This window comes from Oryctolagus cuniculus, chromosome 17 (genome assembly GCF_964237555.1).
Source record: "Oryctolagus cuniculus chromosome 17, mOryCun1.1, whole genome shotgun sequence".
Lineage (NCBI taxonomy): Eukaryota > Metazoa > Chordata > Mammalia > Lagomorpha > Leporidae > Oryctolagus > Oryctolagus cuniculus.
In genome coordinates, this window is record NC_091448.1 from 23,452,572 (window position 1) to 23,474,562 (window position 21,991).

Here is a 21,991-nt window from a genome sequence, read left to right on the forward strand (position 1 = left end):
AGGGTCGGGCTTGCCTGTTGCTCACCCAGATGTTGCCCATTTCCAGAGACAGGCCTGATGTGCCTGCCCCTGCCAGGGAGGGTGGGGCTCCAGGGAGTGGGGGGATGTTGTCCAGGGCTTCCCCTCAAGGCCACGCTGGCAAGCACCTTCGGCCCTCCAACCTGCATGGCCGGGGCCTGGGCTAGGTGACGGGCTTTGGGCGCTGTCCTGACGCGAGATAGGGGCCTCTGCCTATCTCCGGGGGCCCCAAGAACTTAAGAGGACAGGCCTGAGTGCTGCACCCGACTGTCGCAGGAGCCCTGGCAGCCACCAGGCAGGGGGTACCCCACTGTCACAGCCGGCCATGAGGGGTGCAGGCCCCTTCGGGAAAGAAGGAGTTGGGGGGGCAAGGGGAGATATGGACCTGGAGCCACAGGGCGAGTGTCTGGGGCCCTGGCTTACCCTCCCTCCTGCCCATGGACAGCAGTACCTTGTCAGCAGTGGGGACCACAGGTGGGGTGAGGATGCTGGGGGGTGACTCAGGCCGCTTCTTGTGCTTCTGTTTAAGGCGTTCTTTGTCTTTTCGACTCTGGGGAAGGAGAAGTGGGCAGACATTGGTGCTGGGGGGCTGTCTGAGGGCAGCATGAGGGGTAGGTGTGCAGGCACTCTCTTAGATGGGCCTCAGCGGGAGTCATCACACCCCATGGAGGGCTGGGGGCTCCAGCTGGACGGGAGTGGCCCAGGCAAGTTCTTCTGACTGTCAACTGTGCCCCTCCCGTCCTCACTGCCTGCTAAAATTAGCCTGTCCCGCTATCACGCCAGTGACACGGAGTAGCACAAATGGCAGCATGCACCCGCCAGGGAGTCTGTCTGGGATCGGGAGCCATGCATAGGGACAGGGACACTAGGGTACGTGGCATGAGGGGACACAGGCACTAACTGGGCCAGTACACACGCCTGGACTGTGGACGTGCACAGCTGTGTATCGGGGGCTCTGGGGACACCGTCACGTCCCAGGGAGAACACGGAGGACCACGTGGACACAGGGAAGCCACACCCTCACCTCCCCCTACACCCCCATTTCACTCCCTAGACCCTTCCTGCTCCACAGTGACCTCAGAGGAAAGGCGGGGGCAGGTGCCGGTGCAGGTGTGTAGGGGCGTGGCAGGGAGGTGAGGGTGCTGGTGCGGGTGTGCAGGGGTGTGGGCAGGGAGGTGAGGGTGCTGGTGCGGGTGTGCAGGGGTGTGGGCAGGGAGGTGAGGGTGCTGGTGCGGGTGTGCAGGGGTGTGGGCAGGGAGGTGAGGGTGCTGGTGCGGGTGTGCAGGGGTGTGGGCAGGGAGGTGAGGGTGCTAGTGCAAGTGTGCAGGGGTGTGGGCAGGGAGGTGAGGGTGCTGGTGTGGGTGTGCAGGGGCGTGGGCAGGAGTGGCGTAGGGAGGGCTTCACCTTCTTCTGGCCGCGCTCGTGGTGGCTGGGGTGCTTCTCCTGCTGGGTGGACGGCGAGGCTGACCGGCTCCTCCTGCCAGTGACGAAGCCGCCACCTCCCCCTGTACTGCCGCTGCCGCTGCCTCCGCCTGTACTGCCCGTGCCTCCTCCCCCACTGCTGGGCCGGGATGTCTTCTGGGGGAGAGCAAGGAGAGGAGTTGCCCAACCCTCCTCTCGCTCAGCTCAGGGAAGGTTTCTGAAGGCTAAATGATTCCGATGCCACCCCATCTGCCCCGCCCAGCACCGAGCAGACCTGTGCCTTCGGTGTCGCACTGCTCAGCCAAAGAGCATAAGCCCAGAGCGGCCCCAGCTGGCTCAGCCAGGGTCCAGTCCGTGGCCGAGGCCCAGGGGCGGCCCCCAGCAGGACCCGGGTGGAGGTGGCCTGGGGCCTGCTCTCCCACCGTTCCCACCGTACCCTCCTGGCCTGTCTTGAACACACTGAGCCACAGCCTGTGACCCTCCTTCCCTGGGGCACAGGACTCCCCACATCCCATCCTTCGCTGATACTCCCCCTCTCCTCTCCTGACTCCGGCCCTCCTCTCCACCTGTCCCCAGCGATGCGCTGCCCTTGACCCAGAGAAGGTGAGACAGAAACACCACCACCAACACCCCAAACGAGCCCCCTGCTCCCTCTTGTAGCCAGGGCCTGCCTGCTCCTCGCCTTGACCACCAATGCCCTCCTGGCCTGGGCAGGCAGCCTCGTCCGTCCCGGGCTTGCAGCTGCTCCCTCTAAGGTCGCCAACTACCTCCTGACTGCCAAACCCCAGGGCGAGTTTCAGTTTTGTCTGACCCAATGGCACCCTCCTGCCCTGTGAACACCAAACGTGTTCTCTTGGGCCCACTCTGTCCTCGTGGGCACCCTGGGGATTCCAGCCTCAGACACAACACGCAATGAACTTGGGGCTGCTCCCACCGCCCTGCCTATGGCCTGACATCCTTCCAATGGGATCTTCTCCACAGAGCACCTCCTGCAAATCGAACCGAGCCCCTTACCTGGTCCTAAGTCATCATCAAACCATGAAACCAAGGCGAGCACACACCTTGGGACCCAAACCAGCACACTTCTGAAAATGACAGCGAGGAGCTAACCACATCCGAGCAACAGGCTACGCGGGGACCACGGGGACGTGGGTCAGGACATCTACCCGCCAGCGGAAGCCAGCAGCGCACCACCCACAGCACCCCCACGGCTTCTGGCTTTACCCACTCGCTGTTTAACAGCCAACCCCACAGTCGGGCAGAGTCTACCTAGACACAGCGCAAGCATCGTGCCTCCTCCCTCTGTCCCCCTGCTCGCAGCTGTCTCCCAGCCGCTGGCCTGGGCCTTTCCAATCCGCTTCACAGCGGCTGCCAGGGTAATCTTCCTAGAAAACAAATCTGATCATGTTACCCTCCTGCTCACAACTTCTGTGGCCTGGGGGTGAGGTCCAAGCCGCAGCCTCCCTCCCGGCTTCTGGAACACGCAAGTCTCTCCATGAACTTTGTGACAGCCTCCTCGCCAGCCTCTCCTTGGGCCTCTGAAGCTATGGGCCTGCCTAAGCCTCCTGCCCTGTCCCCACCAAACATGGCACACGCTTTCTCTTCCCAGGACTGCGTCCTCGCCAGCCCCTCTGCACTTGCTCCACAGGCTCTCCAGGAAGCTCTGAAACCGAATGCCTGTTCTGAACCCCATCCACCTGCTGAGAGACAGCTTATGGGGCCTCAGTGCGCCTTCCAGTTCCCGCATCTATACAATGGGAGAGCTACAGCACTGAGTTGAGAGCTCCCGCCAGCAGCACGTTAAGGAAACTCAGGGGAGGCTAGCACCTCTCTCATACACGCTGCCTTAGTTTCTGCCACCTCTTCCTTGAAGCCTTCCAGACTGTCAGGCGGGCAGGGCGGGGGCTGTCTTGTGCTGTGGCCTGCTCCGCTGAGCTGAGTCGCACCTCCGGAGCCAAGCTTTCTTTTTCTTCCCCATTCAGCGGACAGCCAGCCCCCACGGTGCCCCGCCCCAGCAGAGGGGCTCAGCGGACAGCCCCCCACGGTGCCCCGCCCCAGCAGAGGGGCTCAGCGGACAGCCCCCCACGGTGCCCCGCCCCGGCAGAGGGGCTCAGCGGACAGCCCCCACGGTGCCCCGCCCCGGCAGAGGGGCTCAGTGGACAGCCCCCCACGGTGCCCCGCCTCGGCAGAGGGGCTCACCATCTTGCTGAAGTGGTACTTGCAGTAGCCACAGTACTTCACGTTGTCCACCTCCAACACTTCTTCCTCACACAGCAGGCCTGCCATCTGGGCACTGACCAGGAGAGGTGAGCCTGAGGAGGGCGTGGCCACGGGCCAGCCCAGCCACCTGCCTCCGCCCCCAGGGACCCACGTCCAGGTGAGGCCAGGGCCATCCAAGGAAGGCACCGGCGCCACTGCCAGAGAGAGCCGCTAGGGTGAGCCCGCAGGACGGCCACCGGTGGCAAAGCGGGGCAGGGGAGGGGGCCAGGCCGGGCGCAGGGGTCTCACCAGGTGACGTGGAAAGCTTGCCGGCACCCGTGACGGTTACAGGTCATGCAGGCTCCCGAGGCCGCCTTGCTCTCTCGGCCCTGCTCCTCGCAGATGTAGCAGGTCTGCCGGATACAGCTCGGTTGTCCCCTCCTCCGGGCACCTTGTCCTGCTGCCTGAGGAACCCTCAGTCCTCCCCCACAACCCGGCCCTCGCCCCACCATCCTGGGCCAGTGCTGGCCAAGAGAACTTTCTGTAATAGTGGAAAACGTGCACTTTTCAGGACAGCAGGCGCTAGCCACGCGGGCGATGGGTCAGTGCGCCCCAGGGACTCAATTCTAAATTGTACTCAACTTTCAGGAGCTGACAGCTCTACTGGCGAGCCTGGGACCGTGTCTGCCTTGCTCACTGGCAAGCTCACTTCCACCTGTGGACCTCTGCACAGACTGTCCCTTCTGCCCGGGGACAGGGACCCCACTGGCCTCACACCTCCCAGGTCTCGGCCTCAACAATTCTGACCTTGACCGCCTGAATGGACAGCAAGCCAGTGCCGTGTCGGCTCTTCCCTGCACACGTCACAAGTGGCTCTTAGCCTGCTCAGTGAGACTGATGGTCTTCCCATAGAAGACTGTGGGTGCCACTGGGGCGGGGGCAGCACATGCACTGTGACCGCCACAGAACACCGTGTGCCTGGCACCTTTGTGCGCCTAGTAAGCACACAAGAAACCGTCTCCAGGAAATGAACGTGGGGACTGCGAGGGAAGCTGCTTTTTGGCTTGAGTTCCACAAAGCAGGTGTGTCTGTGGACAGAAGCCTGGTTCCGTGGTGGGTACCTGCCCACGCCCGGAGTTCCCGCAAAGTGCTGGTTGGACAGAATCAAGTTACACTGCACGGAGACCCAAGGATGGCTGGCCAGGGCGGAGCCTGGCCTGGGGCCCAGCAGGGGTGCTGACCTTGTTGAAGCGATCATGAGGCACGTACTGTAGCACGATGGGCTCCATGGTGAGCACGTTGGCAAACTGCACTTCGGGGATGTAGAGGGCACACACCACGTGGGCCCAGCCTGGGGCGGTGCAGGGCCAGCCTCAGCTGCGGATGGCGAGCCTGAGACCCCACCCCTTGTGACCACCCCCCACACCGGTGCCAGCCCCCAGGGGAGGAGAGCGGCCTCGACCCCAGCCCTCTCTGCCTTCCCAGACCCTGCGGGGGGTGGGGAGAGGGGTTGTGGGCCTCCACGGCTGAGCCCTGTGGCTCAAGGCGCCCTCACCTCCATTGTCAGTCCTCTTCAACGCCCCGTCCTTGTGTGGGCACAGCTCACACCTCTGCCAATGCAAGGGGGCACAGGAAGTGGGAGATGTGCTGCACGGGACCCTCCCTGCATGCCAGGATCAGAGGGCCCACCACCGCAGTGACGGGTGCAGGTGGGGGAGCAGGACTGGCCGCGGGGTAATAACCATGAAGGCTGAGCGTGGTGGGCACGCGAGGGTCCCCCTGCTTTCCCACGGGCTGGGAACTTTGCATCATCCACAGCTCAAACAAACAAAACCCCGAAGTGTCCCCCCATGGCACACCAGAGGTGGGGCAGAGGGAGGGATGAGCCCAGGAAGATATGGGGCTGGTGGGAGGTGTGCAGGAGACAGGAAGTCCCACCCCAGCCTCAGCCTCAAGAGTCCCTGGGCTTCATCGGACCAGCCAGCTGCTCAGGTGTGCGGGAGGGGGCGGGGAACGGGGAGGGGCAGCTGGGACTCACCACCCTGGCTGCTCTCTCCTGGGATTCACATTTCCTGCAGAACCAGGGTCCCGTTGGCACCTGGACGATGCCATAGCAAGCTGGGGGCGGGAGAGCAGAGTCAGCGGGCAGACAGGGGCTTCTCCCCAGAGTAAGTGGGGAGGGGGGCTGCTCCCCCTCTCTGGGGGTCAGTGCACTGGGCAGCAGCCCCCAGGCAATGCCCAACAGCACAAGGCCAGCCTTCAGCCACACAACCAAGCACTCCACACAGGGCGGGAAGTCTGAGTCCCTGACCTTAAACTTCCAGAAGATCCTCCCCCACACCCTTCGGGACCTGTCTCCCAGCCCCTGCCAGCCCTCAGCACCCGGAACCCAGAAACAACCACAGCAGTCAGACACGTTTTGTTGTTATGGGGTTGGAGTTGGGGGGGGGCATCAATTCTTAAAGGGCCAGTAAGAGACAAGGTGGGGAAGTCGGGGGTCCAAGAGCCCCATCCTCTTGCCACTAGCACAGGTAGGGGTCAGAAGTCCAGGCTCTGGGCAGGTGCAGTGCGCAGAGGGAGCGGAGGAGAGTGGCGGGAAGAGCCCGCAGCCGCCGCAGCAAAGGCTGTCCCGGGAAGGAGGGCCCAGCTGGTGGTGCCAGCCAGGCGGGAGATGCCAGCCTGGCCCTCGGCAAGATTCCTCAAGGAGTTAACTCCCGAACCATGTGCTGCTGCCGGGGGAAGCTCCACACCTCGCTCCTCGCGCGCCGGCCCCCCGCACCACCTCTCCTCCCTGCGCTCTGCCCCCGGGGCTTCCAGGAGTCCTCGCTCCCCCGGGACCCTTCTCCTCCCTCCCCAATTCCGCTCCTCCCAGCCTCCGGAAGCGAGGGGGGATGACCCCCCCTTGACCTCTTCCTCCCGGAGCCCGGACCAAAATAACCGTGCGGGAGGGGACACCTCGCAGGTAAACATTCCCCCGGCGGCCCGGGCAGGGGCGGTGTGGGGCGCGGGACTCCGCGCCCGCCGCTCCCCAGACTCTCCCCAAACTCCCTCAACTTGGGGTGGGGGGCGCGGGACTGGAACAATAGGCAAGAAAACAATGCCGGACCCGGGCCTCCAGGACCCGGCGGGGGGAGCCCCCCCACGCCTCCCGCGCCTTCAGGTGGGGTGGGGGAGGGGCGCGCGAGCCCCGGGAGGTCTCGGGAGGGTGCGGCCCGGGGCGCCCCGCGCGCGCCGCCCCCCGCCGGCCGCCCCCGTACCTTGGTGGACGGCCACGCTGCACGCGTGCCCATCGCAGTAGACCAGCGGGTTCTCGGCCCAGCCCCTCTCGTCCGAACATACGCAGCAGCCTCCTACCATCTCCTTCATACTCCCATGAGCTCCCTCCGGGGCTGGGGCGGGGGGCCGGCCGGCGGGGGTCGGGGGTCAGGGGGGGAGGGAGGGAGCGGGGGGCCGCGCGCCTCCTCGCCCCCTCCTCCGCCGCCGCCGCCGCTTCTTTTCTTTGCCTCCTCCTTCCTCCTCCTCGGCGTCCTCCTCCTCCTCCTCCTCCTCGCTCGCTCTGTCTGGCCGCCCCCCCCGCCGTGCTCTCGCCCTCATGCCCCGACGGGCCCCCCCCCCCAACAATGAGACTCGCGCGCCGGGCTCGCCCCCTCCGCGCCGCTGGCCCCGCTACCAGGGCCGCCCGGCCGCCGCGCAGCCCGGGCCCGGCGGGGGAGGCGCCGAGTGGCACATCCCGGCGCCCGCCCGCCCCGCGCCGCCCGCTCACGCGCCGCCCCCCCGGCCCCCCTGCCCGGCCGCGGCAGCCATGGCCGCGCGCCTCCGCTCGCTCGCTCGCTCCCGGCCCGCCCGCCGCCGGGTAAAGTCTTAGGTTCAGGGAACAAAGCCTGGCTTGGTAGGGAGCTTTTCGCCCGTTCGCTCCGCGCGGCTTTTCCTGCTTTCCTTTTCGCTTTTTGGCTCGCGGCGGTGGCCGCCGGGCCCGCTCCCGCCCCCCTGCTCTTCCGTCTCGGGCCGCGGGGTCTGAGATGCTCCAGCCCCTGTCCGCCCCAGGTCTTCTTCCCTGGGTCTGTCCTTAAACCCCAGGGGAAGGGGCGCGAGAATGAACTGGGCTGCGTGGGCCGCTCGCCCCCCGTGTCTGGGGTGGGGGGGCTCCTTCTTCCGGGGCCACTCTGTAGAGCAGACACTCACACACGGCCACACAACAAGTATTTATTTATCGCTGTGGCTTCCTAGTGCCAGGCGCTGAGACAGTGCCGTGAAGCCCCTCCTGCCCTCGCAGGGGGGCTTCCCGTGGAGTTCCCAGGCTCTGGCGCACGCACTGGGGACCGGGACCCTCCGAGCACCAGGGCCCGCCCGGACTCACGCCCCGGCCCCCGGCGACGCGCAGGTTAGAGACCTGTAGCCACGGCGAGGCGCCTGGGACCGGCAGTCACCCTGCGCCCCAGCCACACACACACAGACGTCGCCGCGTCTCACAGCGCCCCAGAGAATTGAGTCTCCGAAATCGGGCCTCGGGGGTGGGGCGGGGAAGAGCCGAGGGGCGTCGGCTCGACGTGGGCCAGGGGGAGGAGGTCGGACCCCCACTCGCTTCCTAAAGGGGACCAGAGGTCACGCACGCCCGCACCCGCTGGAGGGAAGAAGGCGACCCTGGGGGCTTCGGCTCCACTTCAAAGCCCTAGCGGCCGGGAACGCTTCCTGGGGGGAGGGGCAGAGAGCGAGGGGAGGGGGGGCTGGCGTGGGCTGGGGGCGGCCGCCCCCCTCGGCGCGCGGCCCCCCGGCAGGCCCTTCCGCCGGGCCCGCCTCCTTTTCACCAGCACCTGTTCAACCGGAACATCAAGGGGCCAGGGCCCGCCGCCCCCCACCCGCGCCTCTTTAGTACCTTTCATCCGGGCGGGGGGGGGCGAATCCCCGCCCAGGAGGGGGGAGGAGCGCGGGGGAGAACTTGTCCTTGACCTGGTCTGTGGCGTCGGGGATTTACTCCCTTAATCCCCGCGAGGCGGGAGACCGGGCAGCTGAGCTCCGGGCTCCAGGCCCTGTTCCCCATCCCCCTTCCCGTCTTGGCCGACCAGGGGAATCCCGGAGGGCTGCCGGGACGAAGAGACCTCGTCTACGCAGGCGGAGCGGCAGAAACCTGTCTGCTCCTGTGCCTGGAGGAGGGGCCGGGGTCCCGGCGAGGATGGCCAGGCGCCCGTAGCTTGGTCAGCTTCGTCAAGTGCGCACGTGAGCAGGACACGGAGGAGAGAGTCTGATTTAGGAGTTTCTAACGAATTACCTTTAGGGCAAAAATCAAACTGCCGGAAAATCAAACGCAAAAATGTCAGCCCTGGCTACGCACCCGTTCCGGAAAACCCGAATATTTGCTCTTGGGACCGACGGCCGCCAAAGCGGCCGCAGTTCCGGGTGTCGCTGGACAGGGGTCCCCCAGGAAGCCCGTAGGTCCCCAGGTCCCAGGGGTGTGCGACCTGGGAGCAGGGTCCGGGAAGCCCTTGTTCGGGGGCACACTCGTGCCCCGTGCGCCCCTAGGCTTGCGGGATGGACAGGCCACGACGCTAGTGCGTCTGGTGTTCGCAGAAGTGTTTCGTTTAATTCGCTCCACGATCCTTTGGGATGGGTGTCCATAGCCCCGTTTTGTGGATGGAGCAGCGGAGGTTCCGACAGATGAAGGGACTCACAGCCCGAGGGTCGCCGCGCCGGGATTCGAACCCGGTCCTTGCACTCCCATGGGGCTCCTCCAGCGCGCGCTGGCCGAGGTCCTGCAAAGGGCCCGGCCGCCCGCACAGGTGCCCCGCCGAGGTCCGAGGACAGCCGGCGGCCCGCGGGCTCGTGGGGTTCGCCGCGGGCACCCAGGCGGAGCTGTGGAGCGCATTCTCCTGCTTCTAGCGTTTGTCCCCCGAGCGCCCGTCCTCCAAAAGCAGCAGGGGCAGGACCTGACCAACAAGTGGATCGAGTCCACCGCGCGCCCCTGGGCGTGACGGAGCCCTGCTGCGGTCCTCGCGGCTGTGGGCGAGCGACTTGGCCACTCGGTGTCCCCTTCTGTACGTGGGACGCGGACGCCCCTCTGCCGAGGGCCGGAGCGAAGCCGAACGAAAGCCCCTTTGTGGAGCGCAGGGGCACACAGTGGGCGTGGGAGCCCTGCCCCACCGAGCGTGCCGGGGCAGCGCGCTCCCGCTCCCGCGTCCCGCGTCCCGCCGCGAAGGGACGAGGGCAGACGCGGCCAAACAGAAAATTATTTCCGCACGCTCGGCCCGCCCCGCCCCGCCCCGCCCCGCCCCGCCAGTCCCCGGAGCCAGAAGGGGATTGTGGGGCCGCCGCCGGAGCCGAGCGGGGCGGAAGCGCGCGTCGCGCTGCTGCTCGGGCCCGACCGCGCCGGCCCCCGCGCCGCGGAGGGACGGTCCCGGGGCCGGGGCGCTGCCGCCGGCGCGTTTCCGCGAAGTCTGGCCGGCCGGTTCCCGGAACCGAGCGGGGGAGGCTGCAGGGTGATGGGGTTTCGCTTCTGGCTGGCCTGGCGCACGGTGTCGCCGGAGCCTGAGGCCGGGGCGGGGCGGGGGGGTGCGACCGTGCTTCTTCGCCCTTGGCCGGGTTCGGAGCAGAGCACCGTGCCCGCGCCCTGGACTTTGCGTTTCGGTTGCATACGTTTTTTTTTTTTTTTCTCCCGCCAAAGCACAGCTTCTGACCTTGGGCGCGTTCGGAGAGGTTAAGTGAGTTTCCCGAGGCAGCCCAGCCAGTGAGAGGCTTCAGGTGGTCTACCTGGCGCGCGGGGGGTGGGGGGGGTCTGGCGTGGCCGGAGGGCGGAGCGCTGAAGTGGGACGCAGCCGGGTTCTGCCCCAACCCTGCCGCTTCCCGGCTCCGATATGAAGGTGGCGGAGTGCGGTCTGGGGCTCCGACCGCAGCCCGCGCCTCGCGGCGGAGCTGAGCCGGCGCCTGTCGAGTGCCCGCACGGGGAAGGGTGGTTTCCCCGCCCAAGGTGATGACTCGGCGGTGGTCTCCGCAGCAGGCCTGGCTGGCTCGCCCGTGGGAGGACAGGTTCTTTCCTAAGGCGGCCGCGGCTGCGAGCTGGATGGAGGCCTGTGTGAAAGAGCTGGGGGGCGGGAGGGGATTCCCCTCGCCGGAGGAGCTGGATGGTCCTGACTGTGGTCGGCAGTGACGGCACTTGGGGGACTTTTGGCTTCTGCAGGAAGAAGACAGCACTCGGTGGCAAACTGCCCCTGTGGGTAGCCGGCCTCAGTCAGGCGATCTGTAGAATGGGGGTCCTCGCTTCCTTCTGCGGTTTGCTAGGGCTTTGGCAAGCCCCCCCCCCCGCCAGCAGGTGCTTTAAGGGGCTCCTTTGACTCCCTTAGGGCACGGTAGCTTCCTTCAGGGAGTTAGGGTGGGTAGGAAGGGAGGAAGTTCGTGGGATGAGGTGGGCATCTGCCCCAGCTTTGCCCGGAGCCCCTAGCCAGCAGGATGTCCTTGGGCAAAGAAGTTTGGCTCTGTGGTGCTGGGTGGGTGACCAGGTCTTGAAAGTCCCCTTGGAGGTAACGCTCTGTGGGTTGCTGACTGCGCTGGGGAAGTTTCCCAGCTGAGGGTGACACCACTGGTACACTCGCCCTGCTCCGTTCCCCTTCTGCGAGTTCCTCAGCTCCGACCTGCAGCCGCCCTGTGATAGCCGCTTGGTTCAGTCCTCCAGCGAAGGCGACATTGACTCACGGGGGCTGAACGTGGGGATAGGCAGGTGACGAGGGGGATGGGCGCACAGAGAACTTCCAGGCCCTGGGGAGATGGCAGTGCTGGGAACCACAGGCAGGAAGGAAGTGACTGCTGATGGGGTTGGGGGGGTAGGCTGTGCAGCAGACAGTGGGCAGAAGAGCATTCTGGGCTGGGGCATGAGGCGGGGACCAGTGTGGTGTGTGTGGTGAAGCTGTGTGTTGTGGTGACCACGTGGGGACAGCGCAGAGGCAGGACCTGGGGCAGCTTGCTAAGGAGTGTACCTGGGGACTGGTGAGGGTTGGGAAGTGCATGGGAATCTAGGGGTCAAATGCAGATGCTGATCTGAGTCCCATCCAGCATTTCACGGGCTGCCGTACTGCTGGTCTGCGGGCGCTCACTCGCCCACTCCTAGCGTGGGGTAGGAGACTCACAGAGCCTGTGCCAGGGGTGGGGGCAAGCTGGCAGCAACAGAGTGGACGGAGCAGGGCGCACAGGAGGAGGTTGAGATGAGATTTTTTGCTTTAAAGATTTATTTGAAAGGCAGAGAGAGAGCGAGAGAGGTCCCCCATCCGCTGGTTCACTCCCCAGATGGCCACAATGGCCGGAGCTGAGCTGATCCAAAGCCAGGAGCCAGGAGCTTCTTCTGGGTTTCTCAGGTGGGTGCAGGGGCCCAAGGGGCCCAAAGCTTTATGGCTTTCCCAGGCCATAAGCAGGGAGCTGGATTGGAAGTGGAGCAGCCGGAGCTCGAACCGGTGCCCATATGGGATGCTGGCACTGCAGACGGCGGCTTTACCTGCTACACCACAGCGCCAGCCACAGATGAGATGTTAAGAATAGAACGGGGGAGGGGAGACAGGCATTTGGCCTAGCAGTTAAGATGCCCACATCCCATATCAGTGGGCAGTGGGCGCCTAGGTTCTCCACGGGACTCCAGCTTCCTGTTGATGCCCACCCTGCGAGGCAGCAGGTGATGGCTCAGCTGCCTGGGTCCCTGCCCCCACGTGAGAGACCTGGATGGGGTTCCAGGCTCCTGGCTTTGGCCTGGCCCAGCCCTGTCTGTCACAGCTCTGAGGGGAGTGAGCCAGGGATGGGAACTCTCTCTGTCCATCTGTCATACGTCTGTCTCTCTGCCTCTCAAATAAGTGAAAATGCCTTTAAAAAAAAAAATGAATGGGATAGGGTCTGCTTGACAAAGCCCCGCTGAGGGGAGGACTCCTGCGTGCCCCGGGGACTTGGCGGGTGGGTCTTCTGTGAGCGGGTGGGGGCGCAGAGCAGCTGGCACAGGCGGCAGGGGCGCCCTTGTGCATATCAGGAGGAGGAAGCAGCACCAGGGTCACACACCACCCAGAGGTCAAGGGAGGGAAGAGTAATGCTGATGACCTCAGCCTGGAAAATTGCAGGCCCTGGCGGGGGCGGAGGCCAAGCACAAGGGCGGAGCACAGCCTGGGAGGTGGGAAGGGGGGAATGGTGCGGACGGCTCTGGGGGACCGCGGCTCCAGAGGCCGGGGGTGGGGTGCAGAAGATGCTCACATGCCGGACACTGAACCACGCATGTAACATGCTCCTCCCAATAACAGGTTTCTATTCCTGTTCCCATTGTGTAGGGGAGAAACACAGGAAACTCAGGGAGCCCCAAAGAGATGCAGCCAGAGGGTAGGTGCAGAAGCAGGCTCTGCACCCTGCTTTTAACAGGGTGTCCCTGAGGTGGGTCCAGGTGATCTCTATGGGGGCTTTCCTGGGTCCGATTCAGAGCTGGTTCTCTGCCCGCCCACCCCTTCCCTGTCTGTGGCATTGCTGTAACTCGTGGCCACATCCTTGGTCAGTCACCATTTGTTGACCCCTGCCATGTGCCAGATAACGAATGGGCAGGCCCTGGGGATGCAGAAAGGAGGAAGACGATTTCGGCTCTGCAGGTGCAGGAGGAGAGAAGAAAGTGCGTGGCCAGCTGACAAGCCACACAGTGCAGAATGATCGGTGTTACCCTGAGAGGCGGGGCCCTGGACAGGAGCTCCTGAGGGATCTGAGCTGTGACTTGAAGCTGGCCAGAACTTGCTGGATGCCCCTGGCCTGGTCGGCCAGCACGTGCCACGTGTTCAGGAGCAATCAGCGGGCATCACACAGGGCCCGGACTTGACCTTAGGAGACTGGGGTCCGGGGAGGTGCTGAGCACTTGCACGTGTTAGGAAGTTTGCCTTGGTTGGTGTGAGGTGCCAGGCAGAGTGACTTTGGGATTGATGGCAAGTGCTAGAACATAGACTTCGTGGGGCAGTGATTTCTGTGTCATGTTCAAGCATTTGCATCAATGTCTGGTGCATAGTAGGTGCTCAGGAAATACTTGAGTGACTGTTTGAATGTCTCTGGCAGTGAGGAAGACGGGTGGATGCTGGGGTGGAGAGGGGTGCCTAGGGGGTGAAATCGGGAGAAGGGGATAATTGGCAGGGGCGGTCATTGGGTGGGATGAGCCCCAGCTTCTGTCTTACCTGCAGTCCCAAGGAAGGGAGCAGGAGCAGGCTCAGCAAAGCTGATGACTTTGGCATGGGCATTGCTGGGTTTGAGGTTCGGTCCTTGGAGGGGGCCAAGTACATGAGTTGCCTGAAAAATTATAATGTGTGATATTCATGTCTACTTTTTCTGCCATTCCCTTGGTACTCTGAAGAAAAGTATTCTGAGATGGCTTTGAGCACTGTAAACAGTGGGTTACCAGTGGGTTACCGGTTGGTAACAGTGGGTTACCAACTGGAGCCCTGAGGCAGGGGAGGGCCTGCTGGGAGGCTGCAGGTGCAAGCCCAGGCCCAGGGAATACAATGCTTAATAGCACAGTGGGGGGAGCCAAGCACAGGGCACTAGAAGGATACAGAGGAGGAGGAGGCTAGAGGAAGCTCCAGGAAAAAGGGAAGGAGGGGGCCGGCGCCATGGCGCAGTGGGGTAAGCCGCTTGTCTGCAGTGCTGACATCCCATCTGGGTGCAGGATCAACCCCCGTTGCTCCACTTCTGATCCAGCTCCCTGCTGATGCACCTGGCAAAGTCCTTGGGCCCCTGCACCCACGTGGGAGACCCAGATGAAGCTCCTGGCTTCAGCCTAGCCCAGTGCCAGCTGTTGCGGCCAATTAGGGGGTGAACCAGCAGGTGGAAGATCTCTCTCTCTCTCTTTCTCTCTGTAACTCTGACTTTTGAATAAATAAACCTTTAAAAAAAAAAAAAAGAGGAGGAGAAAGTGTAGTCCGTAGGGCAGGTGTCTCAGAAACTGGTCCAGCATGGAGGAGGCGGGGTATAGATCAGCCCTGCTAGGGGCTGGGTGTGAGCCGGAGGAGACAGGATTGGAAGGGAGAAGTGTGTTGTAGTGGAAACCACCTTGGGCGTGAGAGTGCAGGTGAACCAGACTGGGTATTCTGCTTCCCGGGAGGGGGGGGGGGGAAGGTTGGGCACAGGTGTGTTTGTGTGTGTGAGCACTCCTGCATAGCATATATTTTCTTAAAAAAAAAATGGAATAAAATAGTTTATTCTTTCAAGGAAATGAAGCAACCGGGACTGAACAAGGAAAGGAGCACCCCTGGCCACATTCCCTGCCCTCGCAGGGGTCTGAGAGGAGGCCAGGCCTGACCAGGGCTCTCTGTGACTCTGGGGAGGGGACAGGCAGGCTCCGGAGTGGGACTTTGTTCTGTTAGCGCTGGGAGCCCCCCGCACCTGGCTTTGCACAGTGTTTGGCTCTTCTGCCCCGACCTGAGCAGTCTGGGGAGAGGCTGGTGGCAGAAGGGTCCCTGCAGTCAGTCACCTGAGGGTGCCCCCAGCCCCTACAGGGGCACACAGGATGAGGTTGGGCTTCAGGGGCCCCCAAGCTTTCTCCTGCATAACCACTGGTCCCTGGTCCCCGGCAGGCCACCATCTTCCAGGTGCAGTCAAGGGCGTGGGCACCGCCCTGCTTCTCAGGCTTGGCCTGGAGGAAGCCCTGGCTGAGCAGGCCATTGCCCTCCAGACAGGACGTGGCTGGCGGAGCCGGAGGGGATGCTGGTCTGCATAGCCAGACCCTGGGGCATCGCGGACATCACCAGCCTCGCCTCCTTGTCCACAACGTCCAGAGCCAGAGGCTTGCACACTTTCTTGCTGGGGCTCTGTGGCGGCCCAGGCTTCCTCTCCTGCCTCTCGGGCCTCAGTTGCACTCAACAGTGAGTTTGATTCTGGCCTCCGAGTGCAGTGCCTCCTTTGGGTTCTCATCCAGCACAGGGTCTGCGGCAGGGGCTTCCAGGGGCTGTACTTCTCCAGGGCATTCCTGAAGGGGGTGGGCGTGTGGGGGGTGTTGTCCATGCAGTACTTCTGATCTGGGATCACACACAGAGCATGCTTCTGGTCCAGGGGCATGGTCACTACCAGCTCTGGCTGCGCACACGGGTGGACGTCAGCGAGGGGCTCTCGAGGTCCAGGGTGTCCTGTTTGTTCCGGAAGTTCAGACACTGGGAGGGCAAGAAGGGCAGCGTCTGGACAGGCGTGGTCCTGGGTGTTGCAGTCCGGCTGTTGCAGTCTGCAGACAGGCTGGCGCTGCTCTCTGTGACGGGGGACGGGGCCACTCACCGCCTGAGCACCGAGGGCGGTGTGCCTGTGCCGGGGAGACGGTCATGAGCTTGTCCCGGCTGCTACGGCTCAGGTCCGAGATGGCGTGGCTTCTAGGTGGTACTCGGTCACATTGGGCCCTGGGGCCCACCGGCTGACAGGGTGTCAGTGCCTGCTGCTGGGGTGGTGCGTGAGGCTGTACTGGGCTACTGTGGACGCTGCCGTCTGCGGATGGCTCCTTACTCAGATGGCTCCAAGCAGCGGGGTCCGACTCAATCAGGTTCAGGGCTTTGGACAAGCTGGAGCCCACAGCAGGGATGAGGAGGTTGGCAGCCTCTACCACCCGCTTGTAGGGCAGGATCCTCTCTCCGACGGGAGTCCTGCTGGTCCTTGCACCTGGGAATTCCTGGGAGGGCTCTGGAGTTGCACGCTGTGCTGTCTGGCTGCGCAGGGATGAGCTCCGGCCCTGCACTGCCTTCCTCCTCCTTTAGGGGGCGCTGGGGGCCAGCTGGTCACAGGATCCCCTGGCCTCCTGCAGCCTGGTGGCTGTCCTTGTCCTCAAGCTCCAGTAGCAAGTACACGGGTTTGCAGTCCTGGACTTGCCTCCCGTGTCCACCTTCCTGTTGAGGGTGGAGTCCCCTGATTCTTCACAGCACTGTCCATGCGCCCAGGCAGCATCGTGGTGCTCCGGCCCAGTGGCTGCCCAGCACCTGTGGGCCTCACAGGTGGTGCGGCCCGGCAGGGCTGGGGTGGCTGTACCAGCGCTCATGGCACTGCTTCCCCAGCCAGCCCTTCAGGTGCTTGGTGGTCAGTGTTCACTGCTTCTTGCCATACTCCTCCACCAACTCTGGTCCTGCTCTCTGGCCCAGGGCCCCTGACAAGGTCTGGATTCAAAACTCTCAGCCACCAGTACTGGCATTGATGGTCAGCGCAGTTAGGAAAGTGGCTGGCCAGTCTTGCTGTCTGAACTGCCACACTGGGGCCCTCAGCTGCTCCTCCTCCGGGAGGGTCTGGTTGACCTTGTACTTGCTGTTCCCGTTGCTCCAGCGCATCTGAGTCGGTGTCCTGGCAGTGCAGCTCATCCAGCTCCTCTGTAGAGAGAACAGGCCATGCGTCTGCAGAGACATTCCACACACGCACACACACACACACCCCAGCCCAGGCTGAGCTGCACTCTCCCACCCGCCCACCGGCTGAGCCTGGAATGGGGGCGGGGCCGGGGTCAGGGCTTGAGCTGCTCTGGCTGCTCCAACCTGGGCTACACTCAGCAGCGTCAGCGCATCTATAGATTATGCCACCTGCTTGAAGAACTGTGCGCACAGAAGCTACATATATTTTCTTTTAAAAAATTCAGTTCTCTTTTTTTTAAAGATTTTATTTATTTATTTGAGAGTTAGAGTTATAGACAAGAGAGAGGGAGAGATAGAGAGAAAGGCCTTCCATCCACTGGTTCACTCCCCAAATGGCCGCTGCGCTGATCTAGAGCCAGGAGCCAGGAGCTTCTTCCTGGTCTCCCACGTGGGTGAAGGGCCCAAGCACTTGGGCCATCCTCCACTGCACTCCTGGGCCACAGCAGAGAGCTAGACTGGAAGAGGAGCAACCGGGACTAGAACTTGGCGCCCATATGGGATGCCGGCGCCACAGGCGGAGGATTAACCAAGTAAGCCACGGTGCTGACCCCCTATTTTCTTTTTAAGATTTATTCACTTATTTGAAAAGCAGAGTTACAGAGAGAGGAGAGAGAGATACAGAGAGATGGTCCACCCACTGCTTCACTCCCCACATGGCCGCATCACAAAAGGCCCTCAGGATGATGCCGGGGTAGGCATTCAACATCCTGGAGGCGCAAACCCGGCTTCCTACGCCCCCTGTGTCCTGGCCACCCCTGGGTTTTCCTCTGTCCCAGACTCTCAGTGCCGCGAGCCCGACCCTCCTCTTGTGTAGCCAAGCCTCAGCGGGGGTCCGGCTCCCCTCCCTCCCGTGGAGCCTCCTGATCCTGGTCTGCAACCTCTCCCTGCCTTGCCGCTGCCCCTTGGCCTCCAGACGGGCGGGCCGCTCGCCCAGCTCTCGCTGTCACAGGCTCCGCGTCCTGTGTCAGGAGACCAAGGGCTGTCACGTTCGGCCCTGCTGCTGAAACTTTTCTGCCGAATGGCACCTGGAACCATCTGTCATGTCTGGCTGTCCAGGGTGCCCCTTGCAAACATGGGGGAGTGTCCTGGGTCTCCCTAGAACCACCTAGAACTCTCGCTTCACCCTTCCCCCTGCCCGGTCCCCCGGGCTGCCTCCCCCGCAGCCTCCCCCACCTCTGTCTTTCCGTCATTCCCGACTTCCCTCCCACGTGCACTCTGCCAGCACTTCCCATCGGCTCTGGCTCAGGCGACGTGCAGATCTGCTGCCTTCCCACAGTCTCCACCTCGTCCTCTCTCCCAGGTCCTGGTGGCTGCCTCCTCACTGATGTCCATGCCTCTTCCTTGCTCCGCCTCTGTCCCCACCCAGGGGTGCTCCTGAGTGCTGCTGCTCCACTGGGAGATGACCCCAGGGAAGCCCACTCTGCCTCTCTGCACTGCAGCCACCCGGCCTCCTTGCCACTTCCTGGCTTGCTCCTGCCTTCTCTGTTCGCTTCCTGGACCACTCCATTCAAAATTGCACCCTGCTCCCCGCCTCCCCATGCGCGCCATCCCCATTTGGCCTTGGCCTTCCACGTTGTCTGTTGTCACTCTTTCCCCTCTGGTGTGTAAGTGCCACAAAGACAGAGGTCTCTGGGGATTCTGTTGCTGTTTTTTTTTTTTTTTTTTTTTTTTTTTTTTTTTTTTTTTGACAGGCAGAGTGGACAGTGAGAGAGAGAGACAGAGAGAGAAAGATCTTCCTTTTGCCGTTGGTTCACCCTCCAATGGCCGCCGCTGCAGCCGGCGCACCGGGCTGATCCGATGGCAGGAGCCAGGATCCAGGTGCTTTTCCTGGTCTCCCATGGGGTGCAGGGCCCAAGCACCTGGGCCATCCTCCACTGCACTCCCTGGCCACAGCAGAGAGCTGGCCTGGAAGAGGGGCAACCGGGACAGAATCCGGCGCCCCAACCGGGACTAGAACCTGGTGTGCCGGCGCCGCAAGGTGGAGGATTAGCCTATTGAGCCACGGCGCCGGCCTCTGTTGCTGTTTTCAAGGGCCTGGAACTGGGCCTGGCACGTGTAGGACTCTCAGCGTGGGTTCCAAGCCTCTGTCCTGGTGGGCCCGGGGCCCGTGCACGGTCTGCTCTGGGGGGCAAGTGACCAGAGCAGGCCCACGGGGGCCACTGTGGATGGCTTTGCTGCGAGTGCCCCGCAGGTGCCATGTGCTCTGTTCGCGCTGCCGTGCCAGACTCCGGGCAGTTTCTCTGCTTCCTGTGTCTGCTAGGAAGCCAGAGTCATCCAAGGCTTAGAATCACGGCTGCGTCTTACCAAGACCAGTAGCTCCTCCGTCACCGTCCTCCTTAGCCTCTCCATGGCTCTGGAAAGCCCCAGCCTTTCGCTCCTCGTGTCTCTGTTGCTCAGTCACCTGCCTGTGGGAGGGTCCTTTCCTCCGGCTCCCACCCCCTGCAGCAGAGCTGGGGGGTGGTTGGCCTCTTCGGGGTCCGCATGGCTTTCCCTGGAAAGGCCTCTCTGTGCTTCTAGATTAGTCTTTGTGGGCCGGCACAGTGATGCAGAGGGGAAGCAGCCGCCAGTGTAATGCCGGCATCCCATCCTGGAGCGCTGGTTCAAGTGCCAGCACTCGCATTCTTCCAGGCCAGCTCTCTGCTGTGGCCTGGGAAAGCAGAGGAAGATGGCCCAAGTCCTTGGGCCCCTGCACCCGCGTGGGAGACCCGGATGAAACTTCTGGCTCCTGGCTTTGGCCTGGCCCAGCCCTGGCTGTTGAGGCCATTTGGGGAATGGACCAGCAGATGGAAGATCTCTCTTTCTGTCTCTTCCTCTCTCTCTGTCACTTTGTCTTTCAAATAAGTACATAAGGGCATTTTTTTAAGATTTATTTTATTTTGGCCAGTGCCGCGGCTCAGTAGGCTAATCCTCTGCCTTGCGGCACTGGCACACCAGGTTCTAGTCCCGGTCGGGGCGCCGGATTCTGTCCCGGTTGCCCCTCTTCCAGGCCAGCTCTCTGCTATGGCCAGGGAGTGCAGTGGAGGATGGCCCAAGTACTTGGCCCTGCACCCCATGGGAGACCAGGATAAGTACCTGGCTACTGCCATCAGATCAGCGCGGTGTGCCGGCTGCAGCGGCCATTGGAGGGTGAACCAACGGCAAAGGAAGACCTTTCTCTCTGTCTCTCTCTCTCTCACTGTCCACTCTGCCTGTCAAAAAATAAAAAATAAAAAAAGATTTATTTTATTTGTTTGAAAGGCAGAGTGATGGGTGCGGGGGAGATATATCTTCCATCAGTTGGTTCACTCCCTATGGCCACAAGGGCCAGGGCTGGGTCAGCTCAAAGCCAGGAGCCAGGAGCTTCCTTCAGGTCTCCCACATGGGTGCAGGGGCCCAAAGACTTGAGCCATCCTCTGCTGCTTTCCCAGGCACATTAGCAGGGAGCTGGATCAGAAGTGGAGCAGCCAGGACTCAAACCAGCAACCATATGGGATGCCAGTATACATTATACCACAGCATTGGCCCATAAATAAATATTTTAAAATTGGTTCACTCCCCAAATCTCCAGGAACTCAATCCAGGTCTCCCTCATGGTTGACAGGAATCCAACAACTTGACCCATCATGCTGCTTCCTAGGGTCTGCTTTAGCAAGGAGCCAGAGCCAGGAATCTCAGGTGGGACGAAGGCATCTTAGCCAGGAGGCCCACCCCCCATTGCTTGTGCTCCTGACCTTGACCTAGGCGCCTGTGACCTGGCCCTGACTTCTCTCCATCCCTGACCTCCTTCCCTGGGTCTCCCCGGATCACACCTTGAGTCGGAAACTCAACTCCACCTCTCCCACCCGAGTGGCACCCTCCCTCCTGTAGGTCCCCACCTCCGTGCACAGTTCATCCCCTGAACCAGTCGCTACGTCCTGCACTCTCCGCCTTCTCGGCGCCTCTCATTCTGCAAGTGCCCCCACGTCCCCTAAACACGTGTGGCCAGTCTCTGGGCCACACTCCCGCCCAGCGGTGACTGTGCAGGGGCCGGGACCCAGCCCACGTGCCAGCCCCGAGGCCGGCTCTGGCTGGGCGTGGGGCCAGGTCAGTACCCGCTGGCCTCGGAGTCCACACTGCGCCAGGTTCCGCCGGCCTGCAGCTCCCGCAGACGGCAGGCCTACTTGGGATGAATGGGAGAGTGTCTTTGCTTTGAATGAAGTGCCAGGGAGAGAGAATTCACGCTAATTATCGAGCCGTGCCGGAAGCCAAATCCTAGACATTGTCATGTTCTAAACACCATTGCTCCCGAGAGCGGTCTGGAGACCTCTGGGCAGCTGGGAGCCGGAGCTCATTATCTGACCCTCCAGCCACTACGTCTCCTCCTTGTCCCAGCCGGGCCCCAGCCAGGGCTGGCAGATGCCGAGGGTTCTCCCTCCTGTGGCCCCGCTGCCTGGTTCTCTGCCCCATTTCATTGGTCAGAGCCTCCACTTTGCCCATCTCTAGAATTTTCTATGAGACACAGCTGAGGATTCACTGAGATCAAGGATTCCAACCCCTGCAGACTAAAATGCTGGCTCCCGTGCCCGTCCCTCCCCCGCACCTTCCCTACTGAGACTGACCACGTGACTTCCCCTGTGTCAAAGTGGTCCTAATTGTCCATCCTCCAGGAGCAAATCCAAACATCCAAATATTTTTTCTTCCTTTCTAAAAAATTTATTTGAAAGGCAGAATAACAGAGAGAGAAGGAGAGATACACACACAGAGAGAGGTCTTCCATCCGCTGATTCACTCCCCAGATGGCCACAATGGCCAGAGCTAGGCCAGGCTGAAGCCAGGATCCAGGGATTCCATCCGGGTCTCCCACGTGGGTGCAGGGGTCCAAGCACTTGGGCCATCTTCTGCTGCTTTCTCAGACGCATTAGCAAGCAGGGAGCTGACCCCCAAATCCAAATTTCTCATCAAACCATCAGGTTGTTGGAGTCCTGGTTGCTGCCCGCCGTCCTCTCTTCTGTTCATCATTCCTTGGATAATAGCGCAGT

The 21,991-nt window shown here is 62.7% G+C and overlaps 1 protein-coding gene, 1 long non-coding RNA gene and 1 pseudogene across 7 annotated transcripts in view; 1 reads left to right on the top strand and 2 right to left on the bottom strand.

The window, feature by feature from the left end:
* The window catches only part of MLLT6 (MLLT6, PHD finger containing), a 19,513-nt gene extending 12,161 nt beyond the window's left edge, over positions 1 to 7,352 (bottom strand). For 2 of the 6 annotated variants that reach the window (XM_070060792.1, XM_070060791.1), the window contains exons 1-8: positions 6,897 to 7,352; positions 5,678 to 5,757; positions 5,195 to 5,249; positions 4,881 to 4,990; positions 3,949 to 4,052; positions 3,640 to 3,733; positions 1,423 to 1,596; positions 470 to 568 (exon numbers count right to left, since the gene is read on the bottom strand). In XM_070060792.1, the coding sequence (XP_069916893.1) occupies positions 470 to 568; positions 1,423 to 1,596; positions 3,640 to 3,733; positions 3,949 to 4,052; positions 4,881 to 4,990; positions 5,195 to 5,249; positions 5,678 to 5,757; positions 6,897 to 7,005 (825 nt within the window). In that variant the 5' untranslated portion in view covers positions 7,006 to 7,352. Of the gene's footprint in view, positions 1 to 469; positions 569 to 1,422; positions 1,597 to 3,639; positions 3,734 to 3,948; positions 4,053 to 4,880; positions 5,017 to 5,194; positions 5,250 to 5,677; positions 5,760 to 6,896 lie in introns of those variants that run through there. The other 4 variants (XM_070060790.1, XM_008271388.3, XM_070060793.1 and 1 more) reach the window with 4 other exon arrangements.
* The window catches only part of LOC138846104 (uncharacterized), a 22,863-nt gene continuing 7,112 nt past the window's right edge, over positions 6,241 to 21,991 (top strand). Inside the window, exon 1 of the long non-coding RNA XR_011383493.1 lies at positions 6,241 to 6,601. This is a non-coding gene — a long non-coding RNA (uncharacterized lncRNA). The remainder of the gene's footprint in view (positions 6,602 to 21,991) is intronic.
* Positions 13,606 to 17,700, bottom strand: LOC127484508 (myb-related protein B-like; annotated as a pseudogene).